Raw genomic sequence first — 23,135 nt, forward strand, 5'->3', positions numbered from 1 at the left:
TGCAGAAGGCCTTGAGAGGACTTCTCTAGTGAGCTATAAAAATAAAACAGAACTGATGAGAACATTATTAGTAAAACTGGACATTAATAATTCTGATTTGTTCTCGGAAAACTAAATCTTTTTTTTTTTAATCTTAAAAACAATCGGCCAGTCTGTAATTCATTTATTGAAGTTTGAATTTATATGCATAAGGATGCTTTTAGAAAAACTGTATAACTTTTAAAACCAAATGGCTTTAAAAGTGGGTCATAAAACATCAACTGATCTGTTTCAGTAATCTCCAGAAATGACTGTATTTTCTGGACAATAAGCCAAACTGGAATATAAGTCTTGTTTAAAAAAAACTAAATAAAATGTTATGAAGGGAAAAACAAACGTATACAAGTCACATTGCACTATACGTTGCCTTTTTAAAAAAAAAATAAATTACACTTGTAATTATTTTTGGGATGTTTTTGGTTTCTTTTTAAACTTTTACATTCTGGTTTAACTCTGTTTTTTTTGTTTTTTTTTGCTATAAACTTCAGTTCCTTTTTCATTTTGAAATTTCTGTTTCCTTGAGGACTGTGCGCTACTAACCTTCCTGCTTACATGTTCCTTTTTTGTTGGAGTTTCTTTGTCACCTTTCGGTTGATGATGTTTAATTATTTTTGTTGGGGCTGTTGACTTCTTCTGGTTTGCAGATTGTCCTGCCTTCAGTGTCTGGATATGTGTTTATGCATCATTCAGTTTCAACCTGTAAGTCCATTCTTAACAGCTTCACTGCACCACTTAGTCACCCACCCACTGGTTTGCATCTGAGATCTGCCTACCTGTTGTAGATTCTTTTCTTTTTTCCTTTTATCAATTTTTTTTAATCCTCCACATACTCAACATTTTAACAAATCTTGATTGTTTGGCTTTCAATGCTCTGAGGATACAGTCTCAATGCACAATGACATCCGTCTAATATAGGCTACACAGCTATTACTGATTATAACGTCACAGAATCTCACTTTGCAAAATGTGTCATAACCTTTTAAGCTGGGTGTGTCATTATTCCCAGGATCTCAGTGATTCCTACCTCAAGTAAAATAAAAGCATTAATCTAGCGAGCTGGTAGCTAAAACCACTGCTCTAACATGTTCCAACCTCCGGTGCTTTTTTTTTTAAGGCAAAATGTATGCTTTACTTAATATATTTGTTAGCTTTATAGATTCTGTTCTCCAATAATCTCCCACGCTGCAAATAAACGTGGGTCTTTCTAAATGTCAAATTGTTTGTTGTCACGCCGTCTGTAAAACCGACAGTATCTTCCTCATGCCGGCTTTTACACTTTAGGATTCAAATTCAGTGACAGCTGTGTTGACGTTGGACTTTATCGGTCTGCTTGTGACTCGCAAACAGAAAATCTGTTCTCTGTCTTCTCAAAGACGGGAGAAACCCGGGGCTTACTGCCTGCATCTGTGGTGGCTTTTTGAACTTGGTGTTTACCATTTACTAAGACACGCCCTGAGGCCCTACAGACATAGTAGTTTCACTGTAAAGTCAAAATCTGTTTGCTTAGGGTCAAGTTGACGTCTGTATAATGCTGCGACTGTAAACGCTCGTGTAATTAAAAGGCTGGCAGGAGGTTGAAAGGTGCGTTTTTGACTAGATCGACCTCTTGAGTTTCTTGCCCTTCAGTGGTCAGGATGCTTGCCACGCTGGTGTGGCTCTCGAAAGGCTGAACCTTGAATGCCATTGAAGAAATAATCTTGTTAGTTTGGGGTAATTACCTGTTCTCGCCCGATGTTTAAGTTGTAAAATGTTAAAAATACTCCTCAATTTCCACAGTTAAACGTACTCTTCCAGGCTTTTATGAGTGGTTATTTATTTCAGCCTGAGACGTCAGAAAAACAGATCAGTTTCCAATGTTCCCAACATGGACAAAAGTGTCAATTTCATCCAATTTTCTCTTTACCACAATTCTCACAGTATAGCCCTTTATTTTTGTCATTTTGTTGCTGTTAAGGCCTTTTTTTTTTTTGTACTGCTGTCTGACTGTGCTGCTCTCCACTGGGTCTACTCAGCTGTGCTCTCACAAAGCCTCGCTGGAATAAAAGAGCGCTGCCACTGGAAAGAAAGCCGAGGTTGTTGTGCGGACCACCTTTTGTGTCCTTTTTTGTCCAAGCCCTTCTTTAAGAGACAAGTAGCCATCTGCCTGCGGACAAAAGGGGGACCAGGCCTCGTCTCCCTCCCCGCACCCTTCCTCCCTCTTCTCAAGGCTGAAATATCTCAGAGCTGCCAATTCCTCATCTGCCTCCACAGGCATAACTTTGGAGAGGAATTGCCTGGTGTGGCATGTCTAAGAATGTCAACTACAGAGACGAATTTCCTCACCTGTCCCGTCGCTCTTGTGGCTGCGGGTCAGTTTGCGTCTGCCCGTCAAACAAAAAGAGCTAACTGGTGCGCAAAAGTCTTTCATTCGTTTACTTTTGTTTAATCCTCAGAAAGCCCGCTGAGGAAACGTCTTCGTTTTCAGTGCTTTCGTGGTTTTTATTTTAAACACGTTGTTAATACAGATCACAAAAAAAAAACAAGTATGGCAGCTAAATATCATGACAATGACGTCATGTTTTTTTAAGAACCCGTAAAGTATCTCATGATTAAGAACAGGTATTTAGTTTTTGTTTTCATAAATATGTGGGTTTGTTTTCTAGAATAACTTTAAGCACATTACTAAGAATACTTTCTTCATAAAGAAACATAAGACCCGAGATTTAAATCCTTCAACAAGCTTCTCACAGTAATTTGCTGGAATTTTATTCATCTCTACAGAACTGGTTTCACTAAGCCGTGCTTGAACACACCTTTTCACCTCTGCCTACAAATTTTCCATGGGATGGAGATCACGGCTTTGAGAAGGCTACTAAAAAACTCAGACTCTGTTGTCCTTCAGACCCTTTTATTTTTTTTACCAATTATAAGTATTTCAGTGTCATTGCCCATTTTGAAGACCCATTTGTGCCCCATTTTTAACTTTCTGTCTCGTGTCTTGACATGTTGCTTCAGGTTTCCACTGAATCGTCTTTGATCACAGTTTCATCGGTTTTAAAAAGTCCCCCACTGCAGCCAAAACACCCTCACAACATGATGCTGCTGCGCCTGTACTGTACAGTAAGCATGAGGCACAATTCTGCTACTTTGCTTTATAGTAAAGGCACATTCACTGTAATGTTTCATTATTTTGCACCAAACCAGCTTCATCTCAGTTCGTCAGAAATTGCAATTTTCTTTTTTGTGCTGACAGTTTATCTTTAATATTTCAATATTATTGTTTAAACTTATGATTGTGGAACCTTGAAGCATCTGTACTTTGTAATGGGGAGTGAACCAGAATTGTCGAGGTTCACAATAATATTTTGATTTTCACATTATCAAAAATACATTACACTTAGAAACCGCGTTTGATGTGCGTTTCTGAGACACCCACTGTTTTGCCTTCATGTCATGTAAACACTATCTATGGGTTTTAATGGATACTTTTTCATCGATCCAGGTGTCCAAATACTTAGAAAAACGATCTGGTATTTCCTGTAATTTGTGAACTGTATTACAGAATCTTTACTAGTGTAGGTGAAGCAAGTGGACAATAGTGGAAAATGCTTAAAGTAACGTATGTAAAGAGTGCAGCAAAGTATTTTTAAAGTTTAAACTCTGTTTTTTAAAACTAGGTGGGTGGGTTGAAAGCCAGATGGTATTTGGGTAAAAAATGGAGTAAAAATAATTGTGTTTTTTTTAACTGAAAGTGATTCAAATATTTTGGACTAAGAAGACAGTTGGGAGATTGGGTGATGGTTATTATTAATACTGGACTGACTAATGCATCTTTTGGTAATTTAAGACAAAATTGTGAAATTAAAAACATGATCAATTAGTCTCTGTGCTTAATCCATCAGTTTCTATTTCATTATGGTTGTTTTCAAATGTTTTGCATTAAAATCCCTCTAAACTTCAGATGGATCAAACCGAGCTTCTAGTCACCATTTTATTACGAGACCTTTCCATAGATGAAGGCAATTACATAGCTGACATATTAAACTGTGTTCACATCCTACGTTAGCGATTTGCATGGCAAGCATCTCGAAACCAAATGTCTCCATGGGTTTTTCCACAGAATGTAGATTCATATCTCAACTGTGACATTTCCAAATGACTGCCAACTTTCTCAAATCCAAGTGTGACAGAAGTTGAAAGCTCAAACGGATAAGACAGCCACTTTGCTGTGTATTCTTCACTTTTTCATTAATCTATCTCTCTCTGCCTCTCTCTCTCTCTCTCTTTCTGCCTACATGTCTTGACAAGTCAGAAATTACGGTTTCCTTTTAAATAGCTTCTTGTGTCTCAGTGCTCAGCTTAAATACCTCGCTGACACTTGAGTCATCTTCACTCAGTATCAGCACACACAATGAGGAGTGTTGTTATTGCAACCTAGTAATTCTTACTTATCCTGTGTTCACTAAAAAGCTTCCACCAAAAAAATTCCTTTGTGCATTTTTATTTTAATTAGGGAAAACCTCCCTTAGAGGACGTGTATTTGTGGTGCTTTCTGTGTGTGTTTCGAATTTACATAGACAACAGCAGCAACCCCCTCCCCCCGCACTGGAGAGAAAAAAAAAACTACATGCCTGGAGACGTGCAAATAATCGTCCAATTGGGCTTTTCCTCAGATTTGGGTACTACTGGATTATTCCTTGTGCAAGGATTATGGCTGTAATCCCTTTTCCAATCTGAGTTAATTGTATGGAAGTGTAGACTGTGTCAGGCTGCAGACCATGACAGGCAGGAGCAATCTGCAGTCAGTCTGTGAGATCCTGTCTGGACGGCAGCGTGGGGAATTCCACCAGGAGACGGACATAGCTGGAGGTCAAGATCTGTTTTTGTTACAAGGACCCGGCTTTGAAAAAACTGGTGTCTGTCTTCGAGCAACCAAAGTGACCCATTTAGAAGCGACCCCGTGCTGACTGAGAACCCCATGCGGATGGAGTCCTAACTCCAGCGAAGTGAGGTGGCGTGTGGCCGGAAGCCAGTCCTCTAATGGGGAAAGAGCTCTGTCCTAAAAAGCGGGGGGGTGAGGGGCGGAGGTTGGGTCTGAACTGTTGATCCTTCTTTAGAGAACTGTTGAGCTGTGCGAAGCGATCCCGACAGCACCTCACTCTCGACATCTCTTATCCAAACCCGGCGGACGCTGTTCCCTCTCCTTTCTCTCTCCCCTTTCTGGGCGTGTGAATGCGAGCCATTGTCTGAGGCACGCTCCTGCCCTTAGGCCGCCCACTTCCAATCCTGTTCCTCCTGCTCGTCTTGCTCTCCGCTGCCACTGGGCTCAGACCAGATGCAGAGTCAGCTCCGGTGCTAACCGTCATCAGTAGCTCTTCCTGTTCAGAGCAGAGTGGGGTGTACTTTGTATCCGTGTGCTGGGCTGTCGCCAGCAGCATCTGCTGCACAGCACTCACACACACACACACCCACCCCCTCTTCCAGAGCTCCCCTAAGAAGACTTGGACAGTCTCCTGGACCCAGTGCAGTCAAGCATGGAGGCTGAAGCAAGCAGAGGGGGCTTAGAAGGGGAGCTGATTGCTCGCATGGCTAAAAGACAGGAGAGGAGGCGTCAAGAGCTGCTGGCGTTGGCTCTGGGAGTCAAGATTGGGTGCAAGGGAAATCTGCTGTGGAAGCCTATTAAACTGCTGGCCTCCTGTCCACAGATCTCCTCACCTGTGGTGCGACGGAGTGCCTTGAAAGACACGCCTGAGAAGCTGAGCTCCTATGAAAAGATTCACAACTTCAAGGTAAGCAGCAATTTTTGTGAGAGGAAACAAAATGACTTTTTTTTTATTTTTTATCTGCTTCATAATAGTTATTTATAATTTTAAATTCTGATAGTTAACTTTTTTTTTACTATATAAATAACAAAGACTTTTCAACATTTAAAAATTTTGGTGAAGAAATCCTGTGGATACGTAGGACATACGACTTTTTAAAACCTGTTAAAATAGGTTTTCGTTATTAAGCTGTTTTTATGTTTAATGTGAATATATCTGGTACAATTCAACTGACAATCGTGGAAGAAATTGTGTAATAATGTTGTTTTTACATGTGTATTCAGTGTCTTTATCATCGGTTTATAAGCATGCCACATCTTAACCTTGATAATGTCGGTTCATTTTACCTTGCAAAAGTCCTCAAATTGTCAAATTGCGAGGACATTTCTTTGTGCACAGACGCTTTGAAGTGACCCAGTATTATAGATTCAGTACACTACTCTGGCCATGGCTTTTCCAAAACATCACTTTTCCTCTGATGATGTCATCCTGTAGCTGATTTGAATGTATGGTGATGTCAACAAGTCTCGATGCTGATTTGGATGTATGATCAGACCAACAGCGGTGCTGAAAAAAATAGCTTTCAACAAACATAAGAAGGTTTGGAGTCAAAACTCACTGGTGTTTTGACCCAGCAGTTCACTAAAAACAAAGTCCTTTTGAAGAAGTATCCCTCATCCAGCATCATGCTGCCACCACCATGTTTATCAGTGGGTATGGTGTTTGTAGTCTCTCTGCAAAAAAAAACGACTCCAGCTAAAGAAAGCGTAATCATTCATAACGCTAATGATTTAGGGTTTTGAAACTCTTTCTGAGACAGATGAAGTTTATTTCAGCTCCATCAAATTTTACTGATAGTAGCAAGTTTGAAATCAAGAAGACTTGATGGCAAACGTTTTATATTTCAACAAACTTTTAGTTTAAAGGAACAAAGTTATCTTACCCTGTTTATTTTACTTTTTATATTATTTGTTGGATATATGTCACATTAAATATGAACGTTAGAAATTATTTATCCTGGTCTTGGTTTTTTTTTTTTTTTTATCTTATACCGGTTTGTGTACACGTCTGGGATCCGCTGTGTATGTTTTTGCTGGATGTTTTTGCTGGATTTTTGCCTGTCCTGTCACAGACTCCAGAATGTATCTGCAGCCATTTTCATGAGAACCCAACCAGCTGACACTCATATGCACAGAGGGGAACTAATGGATGCACTACACTACAACCCATTAACAGCAGAAAACTTTGATTAACATCGATTTGAAAGCTTTTAGAGGCGTTTTTGGTTCATGATTCCGATTTGCTGACAACATATGGAGAGTGTTGAAGTGCTGCACGTTTCTTTTTTTTTTTCTGTCAAGACAATAACAGGATACTTTGCCTTTGGTGCTTTAACATTTTAGGCATTACTTTCTTTGGTTTCACTTACTGGCAGTTTATAATGACTGCCACCTTTTTGTTCACTTCTCCTTTGAAGCGATCTTCCACCCACCTGCCACATGCTTTTTGCACCTCTGCACTCCTTAGGTCACCGATACCTATTCAATGTGCGTGTGTAGGTGTGTGTATGTGCATGTGGGGCTGCCTGTGGCTCCTTTCATGATCTTATCTGTGATCTAAGTGTGCAGGGAGGGTGTACATCTGTTATTTTGACTTTTGGGCCTGCCCCTGCGCTTGCCTACATGTATCCAATTGCCCAGCAGCAGATGCCAGACGCATTGTAATAAATCCTTTAATCTGCCCCGTGTACACACACACACACACACATGCTCCCAGTCAGTGAGGGGTTCCATCCGGTGTGGTTTTGGGTTGACAGTCTACCATGTCAGAGAGGAAGGCCCCCAGTTTAAACTGGTCACTGAGTAACATAATGAAATTTCTGACCACAGGTACACACCTTCCGTGGGCCACACTGGTGCGAGTACTGTGCCAACTTCATGTGGGGCCTCATTGCCCAGGGTGTCCGTTGCTCAGGTAAATATATTCTGCAGCATTCAAGCTGCGTAACGTTGAGACACGTGAATGTGGGATTACTGATTGCTTTATCTGTAGGTAACACTGGCCTCTCTTGGATGTGTCATTTATAATTTTTAATAGCTTTTCGTAGCCTTTTTTGCATTGTTTCTTTTATGTAATCAGCACTTTCAAGTGAGACATAAAAGTGCTGATTCCTGATGCACCTGTCTGAACAAAACTGATTCTTTTGGGGCAATTCAACATTCTCTTTTAGGACTATAATGGGAATATCATTGAACATTTATTTTTTTTTTTTTCTAGCTGTCCAGAGATAAGTGGTCTTTACTTACTTACTGCTCAGTAGAGAAGAAACTGGTAAAACAGTTTTACTGAGACAAAATTATTAGTTCACATTTACAAACTGTCTTTAGATAAAACAACAACCTCAGCGCGTCTTCTGTAGACATTATAGAGCCTTACATTAACGTTTTGATATTATTGCTAAGATTTCCACATTCTGCCTGTTGGACATACAGGAAGTCAAAAGAACAAAACAGATCAACTCTGTACTCCATATTGCACTCATTTTCTGTTTTGTCTTCCTCCCTGTTTCAGCCTGATTGTTTGTTAGATGAGTTTAAAAAGTCGTTTTCATTTTGAGCACTTCTTACATTTCTATGCTTTATCTGACTTTATTTTAAACACATCACTGATAAAGATTAGTAACTTTGAGCATTTTCCTTCAGCAGCGACTTCAGCACTGAAGAGAGTTGCTCTTATTAGTTCTGCTACTCGTGATATTTGCTCTTATTTAGACTTGGTCATTATTTCTCTGACTCTAGCCCTCTCTTTAACTTACTCACTAGAAAAAGAAAGCAAATTATTGTTAGACATTGTTGCCCATTATAATAAAGATCACTGAGTAACTCAGTCTTGAAAGAACCAGTATTAGTAGCATTTAAACAACACGGTAAAAAGCAACAAAAAGAGATTCAGTGAACATTTAGTGGGATTTAAAGTGTTCATCTAAATCAACAAAGAAAACTGACATGTGCAAGGACAGAAATGGTGACTGTGAACCAGATTTAATACTTTTTACGATAATATTTTGTTTTTTACACAGCATAGCTACTCCTGTGCAACTTTTCCATTTCAGCATCTTTTTTTTTTTAATGATGCATAACTTGTTTTTGATTTCTCTGTTGAAATTCTGAATTTATAATGTTTATGTTCTTTCTACCATATTAAATTGTGATATTTTCCACAAACTGAACTGTATGTATGATTTGTCAGGAAGCTTGAAAACTAAAAAAAAAAAAGAAAAAAAAAGAAAATGCCTTATCATGATATTCAGCCTCAAACTTGTATCTCTTCATAAAGCATAGTGTGTTCTGATGCCACTGATACACAGAAATCACAGAATATATGTGTACTAGGTCACTTTTGCTACATTGTTGCCCTGTGATTTCCATGAAGATAACGAGGAAACTGTTTTTGACGCATCTGTTAAAGGTTTAAAAAGCTACTAAGGCTTTCAATTTCTCAACTAGCAAAAAAAAAAAAATAAAAAAAATGCAGGTTTCTCATCTTATTTTAAATATAGTGGCAGAACCAAGTGATTGTTTTATATTGGAGATAATGGATTGTCAGAGGTCATGGGATTTCTTCATTGCTAGGACACTATTTTTAACCTACATCGGTGGCCTTGGTTGCCCTCCACCCAACAGATCGTTTGTTGTTGCAATACTTTCCACGCTGATAAGCCTGAAGCAAACACGAGCATCATCAGACACCTCATGTGTGGTGGGAAACTGGAGAAACTTCTTTCTTCTCTCTCACACTCTGACCAGCCTTTATTTTTTGCTTCTTTTCTCCTCCCTCGGTCTTTCTGCGGTTAGAAATCCAGCAGGGACCCATCTGAGACTTCTTGTGACGAGCGATTTTAGGCGAACACCCATCTTTTACCTTCTGTAACTCGAGCAGCCGTGGCTCTCTCGCTCTCAGCTGTCTAAAAGGCTCAATGTGACTAAAACTACAACAAGAACACCCCCGCCATGCTGTTATATCCGCTATTATCTACCTTTGGCGCAGCATACTGGGACAGCTTAGCTGCAGCTGCGATGTCTGACAGCGCAGTTTATCACTGGCTCTGGGAAAGCTTTTCAAACTGCTGTCTTTAAGCTCAGTGCAAAGATTGTGCTATCTGCTAGAGGCTTATCTCTGTCTCTCTCTCTCTCCCTCCTTCTCTTTGCGTTTCTCTCGTTTTTTTTTTCTCTCCTCTGCTAGATTGTGGCCTGAATGTACACAAACAGTGCTCCAAACTGGTTCCCAGTGACTGCCAGCCGGACCTGCGCAGGATTAAGAAAGTGTACAGCTGTGATCTCACCACCCTTGTCAAAGCTCACAACACCACAAGACCCATGGTGGTGGATATGTGCATTCGAGAGATCGAACTCAGAGGTATGTGCCAAGACAACTCTTAAAAACCCTATGAGCCGTGATCCAGAACTTATTTGACCACCATTTAAAAATGCTGTTATTTATCCTCTTTGTAAAAATTTACTTTACATTAAGCTGCTTTTAGCATGTGTACATCTCTTTCTTAACTGTCCTTTAATAGCTGAACTTCTAAAATCTAGAGGCTCTCCGGAGTCTCTAGAAGTGACTCTAAGATATTAAAATGTTGACCAGATGTTTCTGTTTCAGCTCTTGGCACATATTTTCTTCTTTTTTCCAAAAGTACTTGTCAAATCAAACTTCAGACTACCTTTTTTTTTTTTACTCAGTTTGTTCTTTGAGCCTTTTTTAAAATTTTCTCATATCATTGAGATGATATTAAACTGCCAACAATAAATGCTGACTGTAAATAAATTTGGTACATCTCAGAATATGTTTGCTTCTCATGTAACATTGAGAAGTAATCATGTTGCACATCTAATTTAAAATAATTTTGGTCATTTCTAAGGATGAAGTTTTATTCTTGGATGTAAATATTCCCTTTTTTGTGCTTTCCTCACACCGTATTTTGAGATTAAGTCATATCTGCTATGGCTGCTGTCATTAAAGATGAATTGTCCAGGTGCTGCTATGGCACAGCTGTAAGCACTTTTTTGCAGTGGATCCATGTACAATAAAGAATATAGTAGGAGGTTTTGCAGTGGGATGCTTCAGACATTTCTGATCATCTTTGGCCTTACGTCACCACCAGGTTTATAAGATTAACTGAATAAGTGCTAAAAACTAAAGGTATTAACGTTTTTGCAGTTGTAATCACCTTCACTCTATGCTAGGGATCTCTTTCATTCATGTTTTTCCAAGAAGTGAACTTGAAAACAAGGGTCTGTTTAGTCTCCCATTTTGTTAGAAATCCAAATTGTACATATTTTATCTTTCTGTCTACTCTGTTATTTTGTCGATTATTTTTTTTCTCCAAAAAGCACTAAAAAAATTTAAATGTACTTACTTGAAATAAAAATAAACCCCAATGATCCTTGTGTTGCAACGATATTTTCTGACACTGAGATCCATCTATAAATCGTCTCTTGCAGGTATGAAATCTGAGGGTCTGTACAGAGTGTCTGGTTTCTCGGAGCACATTGAGGACGTTCGACTCGCTTTTGACCGAGGTTTGTTGCTCGTGAATGTCTTTGCCTCGGGAACTCTGTAATATTTTATGTCTCGGGGTTTTCACTTTAAAATAAGAGGCGTGTTCAGCGGCAGTTCTGCACAAAGTAACGCTTTCTGGTATTGTGCGGTTTAAACAAGAACATTCAGTTTTCGTTTGTCCCAAATTCAGCCTTTGAACCCCCTGCATGCACTGTTTGCTTCTTGACAACAGATGGTGAGAAGGCGGATATCAGTGGCAGTGCCTATGCAGACATCAACATAATTGCTGGTGCTTTGAAGCTCTACTTGAGAGACCTTCCCATTCCAGTCATTACATTTGACTTGTACTCCAAATTTATTCAAGCTGCAAGTAAGAGATCCTCTCCGTGGTATTTCCATGCCGTTGCTGTGCCGGTGCTGCCTGACGGCGCTTTGATATACTTATCGTTTGGCTCCTGCAGAACTTCCAAATGCCGAATCCAGACTGGAGGCGATACATGAAGGATTGCTGCAGCTTCCCCCGGCGCACTACGAAACCTTACGTTACCTGATGGCTCACCTCAAAAGGTTAGCTCGTGTATTAAAACGGTTACATCTGTAATCACTGCAACACCACAATTTGCCTGAAAGACATTTCCCGCTGTAAGCTTAACTTGTATACACACATTTTATTTACATACATCTTGCTTTTGCATTGCATGCTGTTTGTCAAAATTATGCTTGTTCACATTTAGAGGTTAGCGATGGTATGTGCAGTTGANAAATAAAACAGAACTGATGAGAACATTATTAGTAAAACTGGACATTAATAATTCTGATTTGTTCTCGGAAAACTAAATCTTTTTTTTTTTAATCTTAAAAACAATCGGCCAGTCTGTAATTCATTTATTGAAGTTTGAATTTATATGCATAAGGATGCTTTTAGAAAAACTGTATAACTTTTAAAACCAAATGGCTTTAAAAGTGGGTCATAAAACATCAACTGATCTGTTTCAGTAATCTCCAGAAATGACTGTATTTTCTGGACAATAAGCCAAACTGGAATATAAGTCTTGTTTAAAAAAAACTAAATAAAATGTTATGAAGGGAAAAACAAACGTATACAAGTCACATTGCACTATACGTTGCCTTTTTAAAAAAAAAATAAATTACACTTGTAATTATTTTTGGGATGTTTTTGGTTTCTTTTTAAACTTTTACATTCTGGTTTAACTCTGTTTTTTTTGTTTTTTTTTGCTATAAACTTCAGTTCCTTTTTCATTTTGAAATTTCTGTTTCCTTGAGGACTGTGCGCTACTAACCTTCCTGCTTACATGTTCCTTTTTTGTTGGAGTTTCTTTGTCACCTTTCGGTTGATGATGTTTAATTATTTTTGTTGGGGCTGTTGACTTCTTCTGGTTTGCAGATTGTCCTGCCTTCAGTGTCTGGATATGTGTTTATGCATCATTCAGTTTCAACCTGTAAGTCCATTCTTAACAGCTTCACTGCACCACTTAGTCACCCACCCACTGGTTTGCATCTGAGATCTGCCTACCTGTTGTAGATTCTTTTCTTTTTTCCTTTTATCAATTTTTTTTAATCCTCCACATACTCAACATTTTAACAAATCTTGATTGTTTGGCTTTCAACGCTCTGAGGATACAGTCTCAATGCACAATGACATCCGTCTAATTTAGGCTACACAGCTATTACTGATTATAACGTCACAGAATCTCACTTTGCAAAATGTGTCACAACCTTTTAAGCTGGGTGTGTCATTATTCCCAGGATCTCAGTGATTCCTACCTCAAGTAAAATAAAAGCATTAATCTAGCGAGCTGGTAGCTAAAACCACTGCTCTAACATGTTCCAACCTCCGGTGCTTTTTTTTTTAAGGCAAAATGTATGCTTTACTTAATATATTTGTTAGCTTTATAGATTCTGTTCTCCAATAATCTCCCACGCTGCAAATAAACGTGGGTCTTTCTAAATGTCAAATTGTTCGTTGTCACGCCGTCTGTAAAACCGACAGTATCTTCCTCATGCCGGCTTTTACACTTTAGGATTCAAATTCAGTGACAGCTGTGTTGACGTTGGACTTTATCGGTCTGCTTGTGACTCGCAAACAGAAAATCTGTTCTCTGTCTTCTCAAAGACGGGAGAAACCCGGGGCTTACTGCCTGCATCTGTGGTGGCTTTTTGAACTTGGTGTTTACCATTTACTAAGACACGCCCTGAGGCCCTACAGACATAGTAGTTTCACTGTAAAGTCAAAATCTGTTTGCTTAGGGTCAAGTTGACGTCTGTATAATGCTGCGACTGTAAACGCTCGTGTAATTAAAAGGCTGGCAGGAGGTTGAAAGGTGCGTTTTTGACTAGATCGACCTCTTGAGTTTCTTGCCCTTCAGTGGTCAGGATGCTTGCCACGCTGGTGTGGCTCTCGAAAGGCTGAACCTTGAATGCCATTGAAGAAATAATCTTGTTAGTTTGGGGTAATTACCTGTTCTCGCCCGATGTTTAAGTTGTAAAATGTTAAAAATACTCCTCAATTTCCACAGTGAAACGTACTCTTCCAGGCTTTTATGAGTGGTTATTTATTTCAGCCTGAGACGTCAGAAAAACAGATCAGTTTCCAATGTTCCCAACATGGACAAAAGTGTCAATTTCATCCAATTTTCTCTTTACCACAATTCTCACAGTATAGCCCTTTATTTTTGTCATTTTGTTGCTGTTAAGGCCTTTTTTTTTTTTGTACTGCTGTCTGACTGTGCTGCTCTCCACTGGGTCTACTCAGCTGTGCTCTCACAAAGCCTCGCTGGAATAAAAGAGCGCTGCCACTGGAAAGAAAGCCGAGGTTGTTGTGCGGACCACCTTTTGTGTCCTTTTTTGTCCAAGCCCTTCTTTAAGAGACAAGTAGCCATCTGCCTGCGGACAAAAGGGGGACCAGGCCTCGTCTCCCTCCCCGCACCCTTCCTCCCTCTTCTCAAGGCTGAAATATCTCAGAGCTGCCAATTCCTCATCTGCCTCCACAGGCATAACTTTGGAGAGGAATTGCCTGGTGTGGCATGTCTAAGAATGTCAACTACAGAGACGAATTTCCTCACCTGTCCCGTCGCTCTTGTGGCTGCGGGTCAGTTTGCGTCTGCCCGTCAAACAAAAAGAGCTAACTGGTGCGCAAAAGTCTTTCATTCGTTTACTTTTGTTTAATCCTCAGAAAGCCCGCTGAGGAAACGTCTTCGTTTTCAGTGCTTTCGTGGTTTTTATTTTAAACACGTTGTTAATACAGATCACAAAAAAAAAACAAGTATGGCAGCTAAATATCATGACAATGACGTCATGTTTTTTTAAGAACCCGTAAAGTATCTCATGATTAAGAACAGGTATTTAGTTTTTGTTTTCATAAATATGTGGGTTTGTTTTCTAGAATAACTTTAAGCACATTACTAAGAATACTTTCTTCATAAAGAAACATAAGACCCGAGATTTAAATCCTTCAACAAGCTTCTCACAGTAATTTGCTGGAATTTTATTCATCTCTACAGAACTGGTTTCACTAAGCCGTGCTTGAACACACCTTTTCACCTCTGCCTACAAATTTTCCATGGGATGGAGATCACGGCTTTGAGAAGGCTACTAAAAAACTCAGACTCTGTTGTCCTTCAGACCCTTTTATTTTTTTTACCAATTATAAGTATTTCAGTGTCATTGCCCATTTTGAAGACCCATTTGTGCCCCATTTTTAACTTTCTGTCTCGTGTCTTGACATGTTGCTTCAGGTTTCCACTGAATCGTCTTTGATCACAGTTTCATCGGTTTTAAAAAGTCCCCCACTGCAGCCAAAACACCCTCACAACATGATGCTGCTGCGCCTGTACTGTACAGTAAGCATGAGGCACAATTCTGCTACTTTGCTTTATAGTAAAGGCACATTCACTGTAATGTTTCATTATTTTGCACCAAACCAGCTTCATCTCAGTTCGTCAGAAATTGCAATTTTCTTTTTTGTGCTGACAGTTTATCTTTAATATTTCAATATTATTGTTTAAACTTATGATTGTGGAACCTTGAAGCATCTGTACTTTGTAATGGGGAGTGAACCAGAATTGTCGAGGTTCACAATAATATTTTGATTTTCACATTATCAAAAATACATTACACTTAGAAACCGCGTTTGATGTGCGTTTCTGAGACACCCACTGTTTTGCCTTCATGTCATGTAAACACTATCTATGGGTTTTAATGGATACTTTTTCATCGATCCAGGTGTCCAAATACTTAGAAAAACGATCTGGTATTTCCTGTAATTTGTGAACTGTATTACAGAATCTTTACTAGTGTAGGTGAAGCAAGTGGACAATAGTGGAAAATGCTTAAAGTAACGTATGTAAAGAGTGCAGCAAAGTATTTTTAAAGTTTAAACTCTGTTTTTTAAAACTAGGTGGGTGGGTTGAAAGCCAGATGGTATTTGGGTAAAAAATGGAGTAAAAATAATTGTGTTTTTTTTAACTGAAAGTGATTCAAATATTTTGGACTAAGAAGACAGTTGGGAGATTGGGTGATGGTTATTATTAATACTGGACTGACTAATGCATCTTTTGGTAATTTAAGACAAAATTGTGAAATTAAAAACATGATCAATTAGTCTCTGTGCTTAATCCATCAGTTTCTATTTCATTATGGTTGTTTTCAAATGTTTTGCATTAAAATCCCTCTAAACTTCAGATGGATCAAACCGAGCTTCTAGTCACCATTTTATTACGAGACCTTTCCATAGATGAAGGCAATTACATAGCTGACATATTAAACTGTGTTCACATCCTACGTTAGCGATTTGCATGGCAAGCATCTCGAAACCAAATGTCTCCATGGGTTTTTCCACAGAATGTAGATTCATATCTCAACTGTGACATTTCCAAATGACTGCCAACTTTCTCAAATCCAAGTGTGACAGAATTTGAAAGCTCAAACGGATAAGACAGCCACTTTGCTGTGTATTCTTCACTTTTTCATTAATCTATCTCTCTCTGCCTCTCTCTCTCTCTCTCTTTCTGCCTACATGTCTTGACAAGTCAGAAATTACGGTTTCCTTTTAAATAGCTTCTTGTGTCTCAGTGCTCAGCTTAAATACCTCGCTGACACTTGAGTCATCTTCACTCAGTATCAGCACACACAATGAGGAGTGTTGTTATTGCAACCTAGTAATTCTTACTTATCCTGTGTTCACTAAAAAGCTTCCACCAAAAAAATTCCTTTGTGCATTTTTATTTTAATTAGGGAAAACCTCCCTTAGAGGACGTGTATTTGTGGTGCTTTCTGTGTGTGTTTCGAATTTACATAGACAACAGCAGCAACCCCCTCCCCCCGCACTGGAGAGAAAAAAAAAACTACATGCCTGGAGACGTGCAAATAATCGTCCAATTGGGCTTTTCCTCAGATTTGGGTACTACTGGATTATTCCTTGTGCAAGGATTATGGCTGTAATCCCTTTTCCAATCTGAGTTAATTGTATGGAAGTGTAGACTGTGTCAGGCTGCAGACCATGACAGGCAGGAGCAATCTGCAGTCAGTCTGTGAGATCCTGTCTGGACGGCAGCGTGGGGAATTCCACCAGGAGACGGACATAGCTGGAGGTCAAGATCTGTTTTTGTTACAAGGACCCGGCTTTGAAAAAACTGGTGTCTGTCTTCGAGCAACCAAAGTGACCCATTTAGAAGCGACCCCGTGCTGACTGAGAACCCCATGCGGATGGAGTCCTAACTCCAGCGAAGTGAGGTGGCGTGTGGCCGGAAGCCAGTCCTCTAATGGGGAAAGAGCTCTGTCCTAAAAAGCGGGGGGGTGAGGGGCGGAGGTTGGGTCTGAACTGTTGATCCTTCTTTAGAGAACTGTTGAGCTGTGCGAAGCGATCCCGACAGCACCTCACTCTCGACATCTCTTATCCAAACCCGGCGGACGCTGTTCCCTCTCCTTTCTCTCTCCCCTTTCTGGGCGTGTGAATGCGAGCCATTGTCTGAGGCACGCTCCTGCCCTTAGGCCGCCCACTTCCAATCCTGTTCCTCCTGCTCGTCTTGCTCTCCGCTGCCACTGGGCTCAGACCAGATGCAGAGTCAGCTCCGGTGCTAACCGTCATCAGTAGCTCTTCCTGTTCAGAGCAGAGTGGGGTGTACTTTGTATCCGTGTGCTGGGCTGTCGCCAGCAGCATCTGCTGCACAGCACTCACACACACACACACCCACCCCCTCTTCCAGAGCTCCCCTAAGAAGACTTGGACAGTCTCCTGGACCCAGTGCAGTCAAGCATGGAGGCTGAAGCAAGCAGAGGGGGCTTAGAAGGGGAGCTGATTGCTCGCATGGCTAAAAGACAGGAGAGGAGGCGTCAAGAGCTGCTGGCGTTGGCTCTGGGAGTCAAGATTGGGTGCAAGGGAAATCTGCTGTGGAAGCCTATTAAACTGCTGGCCTCCTGTCCACAGATCTCCTCACCTGTGGTGCGACGGAGTGCCTTGAAAGACACGCCTGAGAAGCTGAGCTCCTATGAAAAGATTCACAACTTCAAGGTAAGCAGCAATTTTTGTGAGAGGAAACAAAATGACTTTTTTTTTATTTTTTATCTGCTTCATAATAGTTATTTATAATTTTAAATTCTGATAGTTAACTTTTTTTTTACTATATAAATAACAAAGACTTTTCAACATTTAAAAATTTTGGTGAAGAAATCCTGTGGATACGTAGGACATACGACTTTTTAAAACCTGTTAAAATAGGTTTTCGTTATTAAGCTGTTTTTATGTTTAATGTGAATATATCTGGTACAATTCAACTGACAATCGTGGAAGAAATTGTGTAATAATGTTGTTTTTACATGTGTATTCAGTGTCTTTATCATCGGTTTATAAGCATGCCACATCTTAACCTTGATAATGTCGGTTCATTTTACCTTGCAAAAGTCCTCAAATTGTCAAATTGCGAGGACATTTCTTTGTGCACAGACGCTTTGAAGTGACCCAGTATTATAGATTCAGTACACTACTCTGGCCATGGCTTTTCCAAAACATCACTTTTCCTCTGATGATGTCATCCTGTAGCTGATTTGAATGTATGGTGATGTCAACAAGTCTCGATGCTGATTTGGATGTATGATCAGACCAACAGCGGTGCTGAAAAAAATAGCTTTCAACAAACATAAGAAGGTTTGGAGTCAAAACTCACTGGTGTTTTGACCCAGCAGTTCACTAAAAACAAAGTCCTTTTGAAGAAGTATCCCTCATCCAGCATCATGCTGCCACCACCATGTTTATCAGTGGGTATGGTGTTTGTAGTCTCTCTGCAAAAAAAAACGACTCCAGCTAAAGAAAGCGTAATCATTCATAACGCTAATGATTTAGGGTTTTGAAACTCTTTCTGAGACAGATGAAGTTTATTTCAGCTCCATCAAATTTTACTGATAGTAGCAAGTTTGAAATCAAGAAGACTTGATGGCAAACGTTTTATATTTCAACAAACTTTTAGTTTAAAGGAACAAAGTTATCTTACCCTGTTTATTTTACTTTTTATATTATTTGTTGGATATATGTCACATTAAATATGAACGTTAGAAATTATTTATCCTGGTCTTGGTTTTTTTTTTTTTTTTATCTTATACCGGTTTGTGTACACGTCTGGGATCCGCTGTGTATGTTTTTGCTGGATGTTTTTGCTGGATTTTTGCCTGTCCTGTCACAGACTCCAGAATGTATCTGCAGCCATTTTCATGAGAACCCAACCAGCTGACACTCATATGCACAGAGGGGAACTAATGGATGCACTACACTACAACCCATTAACAGCAGAAAACTTTGATTAACATCGATTTGAAAGCTTTTAGAGGCGTTTTTGGTTCATGATTCCGATTTGCTGACAACATATGGAGAGTGTTGAAGTGCTGCACGTTTCTTTTTTTTTTTCTGTCAAGACAATAACAGGATACTTTGCCTTTGGTGCTTTAACATTTTAGGCATTACTTTCTTTGGTTTCACTTACTGGCAGTTTATAATGACTGCCACCTTTTTGTTCACTTCTCCTTTGAAGCGATCTTCCACCCACCTGCCACATGCTTTTTGCACCTCTGCACTCCTTAGGTCACCGATACCTATTCAATGTGCGTGTGTAGGTGTGTGTATGTGCATGTGGGGCTGCCTGTGGCTCCTTTCATGATCTTATCTGTGATCTAAGTGTGCAGGGAGGGTGTACATCTGTTATTTTGACTTTTGGGCCTGCCCCTGCGCTTGCCTACATGTATCCAATTGCCCAGCAGCAGATGCCAGACGCATTGTAATAAATCCTTTAATCTGCCCCGTGTACACACACACACACACACATGCTCCCAGTCAGTGAGGGGTTCCATCCGGTGTGGTTTTGGGTTGACAGTCTACCATGTCAGAGAGGAAGGCCCCCAGTTTAAACTGGTCACTGAGTAACATAATGAAATTTCTGACCACAGGTACACACCTTCCGTGGGCCACACTGGTGCGAGTACTGTGCCAACTTCATGTGGGGCCTCATTGCCCAGGGTGTCCGTTGCTCAGGTAAATATATTCTGCAGCATTCAAGCTGCGTAACGTTGAGACACGTGAATGTGGGATTACTGATTGCTTTATCTGTAGGTAACACTGGCCTCTCTTGGATGTGTCATTTATAATTTTTAATAGCTTTTCGTAGCCTTTTTTGCATTGTTTCTTTTATGTAATCAGCACTTTCAAGTGAGACATAAAAGTGCTGATTCCTGATGCACCTGTCTGAACAAAACTGATTCTTTTGGGGCAATTCAACATTCTCTTTTAGGACTATAATGGGAATATCATTGAACATTTATTTTTTTTTTTTTCTAGCTGTCCAGAGATAAGTGGTCTTTACTTACTTACTGCTCAGTAGAGAAGAAACTGGTAAAACAGTTTTACTGAGACAAAATTATTAGTTCACATTTACAAACTGTCTTTAGATAAAACAACAACCTCAGCGCGTCTTCTGTAGACATTATAGAGCCTTACATTAACGTTTTGATATTATTGCTAAGATTTCCACATTCTGCCTGTTGGACATACAGGAAGTCAAAAGAACAAAACAGATCAACTCTGTACTCCATATTGCACTCATTTTCTGTTTTGTCTTCCTCCCTGTTTCAGCCTGATTGTTTGTTAGATGAGTTTAAAAAGTCGTTTTCATTTTGAGCACTTCTTACATTTCTATGCTTTATCTGACTTTATTTTAAACACATCACTGATAAAGATTAGTAACTTTGAGCATTTTCCTTCAGCAGCGACTTCAGCACTGAAGAGAGTTGCTCTTATTAGTTCTGCTACTCGTGATATTTGCTCTTATTTAGACTTGGTCATTATTTCTCTGACTCTAGCCCTCTCTTTAACTTACTCACTAGAAAAAGAAAGCAAATTATTGTTAGACATTGTTGCCCATTATTATAAAGATCACTGAGTAACTAAGTCTTGAAAGAACCAGTATTAGTCTCATTTAAACAACACGGTAAAAAGCAACAAAAAGAGATTCAGTGAACATTTAGTGGTATTTAAAGTGTTCATCTAAATCAACAAAGAAAACTGACATGTGCAAGGATAGAAATGGTGACCGTGAACCAGATTTAATACTTTTTACGATAATATTTTGTTTTTTACACAGCATAGCTACTCCTGTGCAACTTTTCCATTTCAGCATCTTTTTTTTTTTAATGATGCATAACTTGTTTTTGATTTCTCTGTTGAAATTCTGAATTTATAATGTTTATGTTCTTTCTACCATATTAAATTGTGATATTTTCCACAAACTGAACTGTATGTATGATTTGTCAGGAAGCTTGAAAACTAAAAAAAAAAAAGAAAAAAAAAGAAAATGCCTTATCATGATATTCAGCCTCAAACTTGTATCTCTTCATAAAGCATAGTGTGTTCTGATGCCACTGATACACAGAAATCACAGAATATATGTGTACTAGGTCACTTTTGCTACATTGTTGCCCTGTGATTTCCATGAAGATAACGAGGAAACTGTTTTTGACGCATCTGTTAAAGGTTTAAAAAGCTACTAAGGCTTTCAATTTCTCAACTAGCAAAAAAAAAAAAATAAAAAAAATGCAGGTTTCTCATCTTATTTTAAATATAGTGGCAGAACCAAGTGATTGTTTTATATTGGAGATAATGGATTGTCAGAGGTCATGGGATTTCTTCATTGCTAGGACACTATTTTTAACCTACATCGGTGGCCTTGGTTGCCCTCCACCCAACAGATCGTTTGTTGTTGCAATACTTTCCACGCTGATAAGCCTGAAGCAAACACGAGCATCATCAGACACCTCATGTGTGGTGGGAAACTGGAGAAACTTCTTTCTTCTCTCTCACACTCTGACCAGCCTTTATTTTTTGCTTCTTTTCTCCTCCCTCGGTCTTTCTGCGGTTAGAAATCCAGCAGGGACCCATCTGAGACTTCTTGTGACGAGCGATTTTAGGCGAACACCCATCTTTTACCTTCTGTAACTCGAGCAGCCGTGGCTCTCTCGCTCTCAGCTGTCTAAAAGGCTCAATGTGACTAAAACTACAACAAGAACACCCCCGCCATGCTGTTATATCCGCTATTATCTACCTTTGGCGCAGCATACTGGGACAGCTTAGCTGCAGCTGCGATGTCTGACAGCGCAGTTTATCACTGGCTCTGGGAAAGCTTTTCAAACTGCTGTCTTTAAGCTCAGTGCAAAGATTGTGCTATCTGCTAGAGGCTTATCTCTGTCTCTCTCCCTCTCTCCCTCCTTCTCTTTGCGTTTCTCTCATTTTTTTTTTCTCTCCTCTGCTAGATTGTGGCCTGAATGTACACAAACAGTGCTCCAAACTGGTTCCCAGTGACTGCCAGCCGGACCTGCGCAGGATTAAGAAAGTGTACAGCTGTGATCTCACCACCCTTGTCAAAGCTCACAACACCACAAGACCCATGGTGGTGGATATGTGCATTCGAGAGATCGAACTCAGAGGTATGTGCCAAGACAACTCTTAAAAACCCTATGAGCCGTGATCCAGAACTTATTTGACCACCATTTAAAAATGCTGCTATTTATCCTCTTCATAAAGATTTACCTTATATTAAGGTAAATCTTTATTTACCTTAATAAATAAAGATTTATTAAGGTAAATAAAGATTTACCTTAATCTTTAAGGTAAAGATTAAGGTAAAGATGTGTACCTCGCTTTTGACCGAGGTACACATGCTAAAAGATGTACACTTTTAGCATGTGTACATCTCTTTCTTAACTGTCCTTTAATAGCTGAACTTCTAAAATCTAGAGGCTCTCCGGAGTCTCTAGAAGTGACTCTAAGATATTAAAATGTTGACCAGATGTTTCTGTTTCAGCTCTTGGCACATATTTTCTTCTTTTTTCCAAAAGTACTTGTCAAATCAAACTTCAGACTACCTTATTTTTTACTCAGTTTGTTCTTTGAGCCTTTTTTAAAATTTTCTCATATCATTGAGATGATATTAAACTGCCAACAATAAATGCTGACTGTAAATAAATTTGGTACATCTCAGAATATGTTTGCTTCTCATGTAACATTGAGAAGTAATCATGTTGCACATCTAATTTAAAATAATTTTGGTCATTTCTAAGGATGAAGTTTTATTCTTGGATGTAAATATTCCCTTTTTTGTGCTTTCCTCACACCGTATTTTGAGATTAAGTCATATCTGCTATGGCTGCTGTCATTAAAGATGAATTGTCCAGGTGCTG

At 39.4% G+C, this 23,135-nt stretch overlaps 1 protein-coding gene across 3 annotated transcripts in view; it reads left to right on the forward strand.

Moving 5' to 3' along the window:
* chn2 (chimerin 2) overlaps positions 1 to 23,135 on the forward strand; it is a 47,944-nt gene that overhangs the window by 21,624 nt on the left and 3,185 nt on the right. The window contains exons 7-12 of one of the 3 annotated variants that reach the window (XM_016680677.1): positions 5,724 to 5,807; positions 7,730 to 7,814; positions 10,083 to 10,256; positions 11,345 to 11,422; positions 11,635 to 11,772; positions 11,864 to 11,969. In XM_016680677.1, coding sequence (XP_016536163.1) covers positions 5,724 to 5,807; positions 7,730 to 7,814; positions 10,083 to 10,256; positions 11,345 to 11,422; positions 11,635 to 11,772; positions 11,864 to 11,969 — 665 coding nt within the window. Of the gene's footprint in view, positions 1 to 5,723; positions 5,808 to 7,729; positions 7,815 to 10,082; positions 10,257 to 11,344; positions 11,423 to 11,634; positions 11,773 to 11,863; positions 12,137 to 17,590; positions 17,932 to 19,853; positions 19,939 to 22,208; positions 22,383 to 23,135 lie in introns of those variants that run through there. The other 2 variants (XM_016680676.1, XM_016680675.1) reach the window with 2 other exon arrangements.

This window comes from Poecilia formosa, unplaced genomic scaffold (genome assembly GCF_000485575.1).
Source record: "Poecilia formosa unplaced genomic scaffold, Poecilia_formosa-5.1.2 Scaffold253, whole genome shotgun sequence".
In the NCBI taxonomy this organism is placed as follows: domain Eukaryota; kingdom Metazoa; phylum Chordata; class Actinopteri; order Cyprinodontiformes; family Poeciliidae; genus Poecilia; species Poecilia formosa.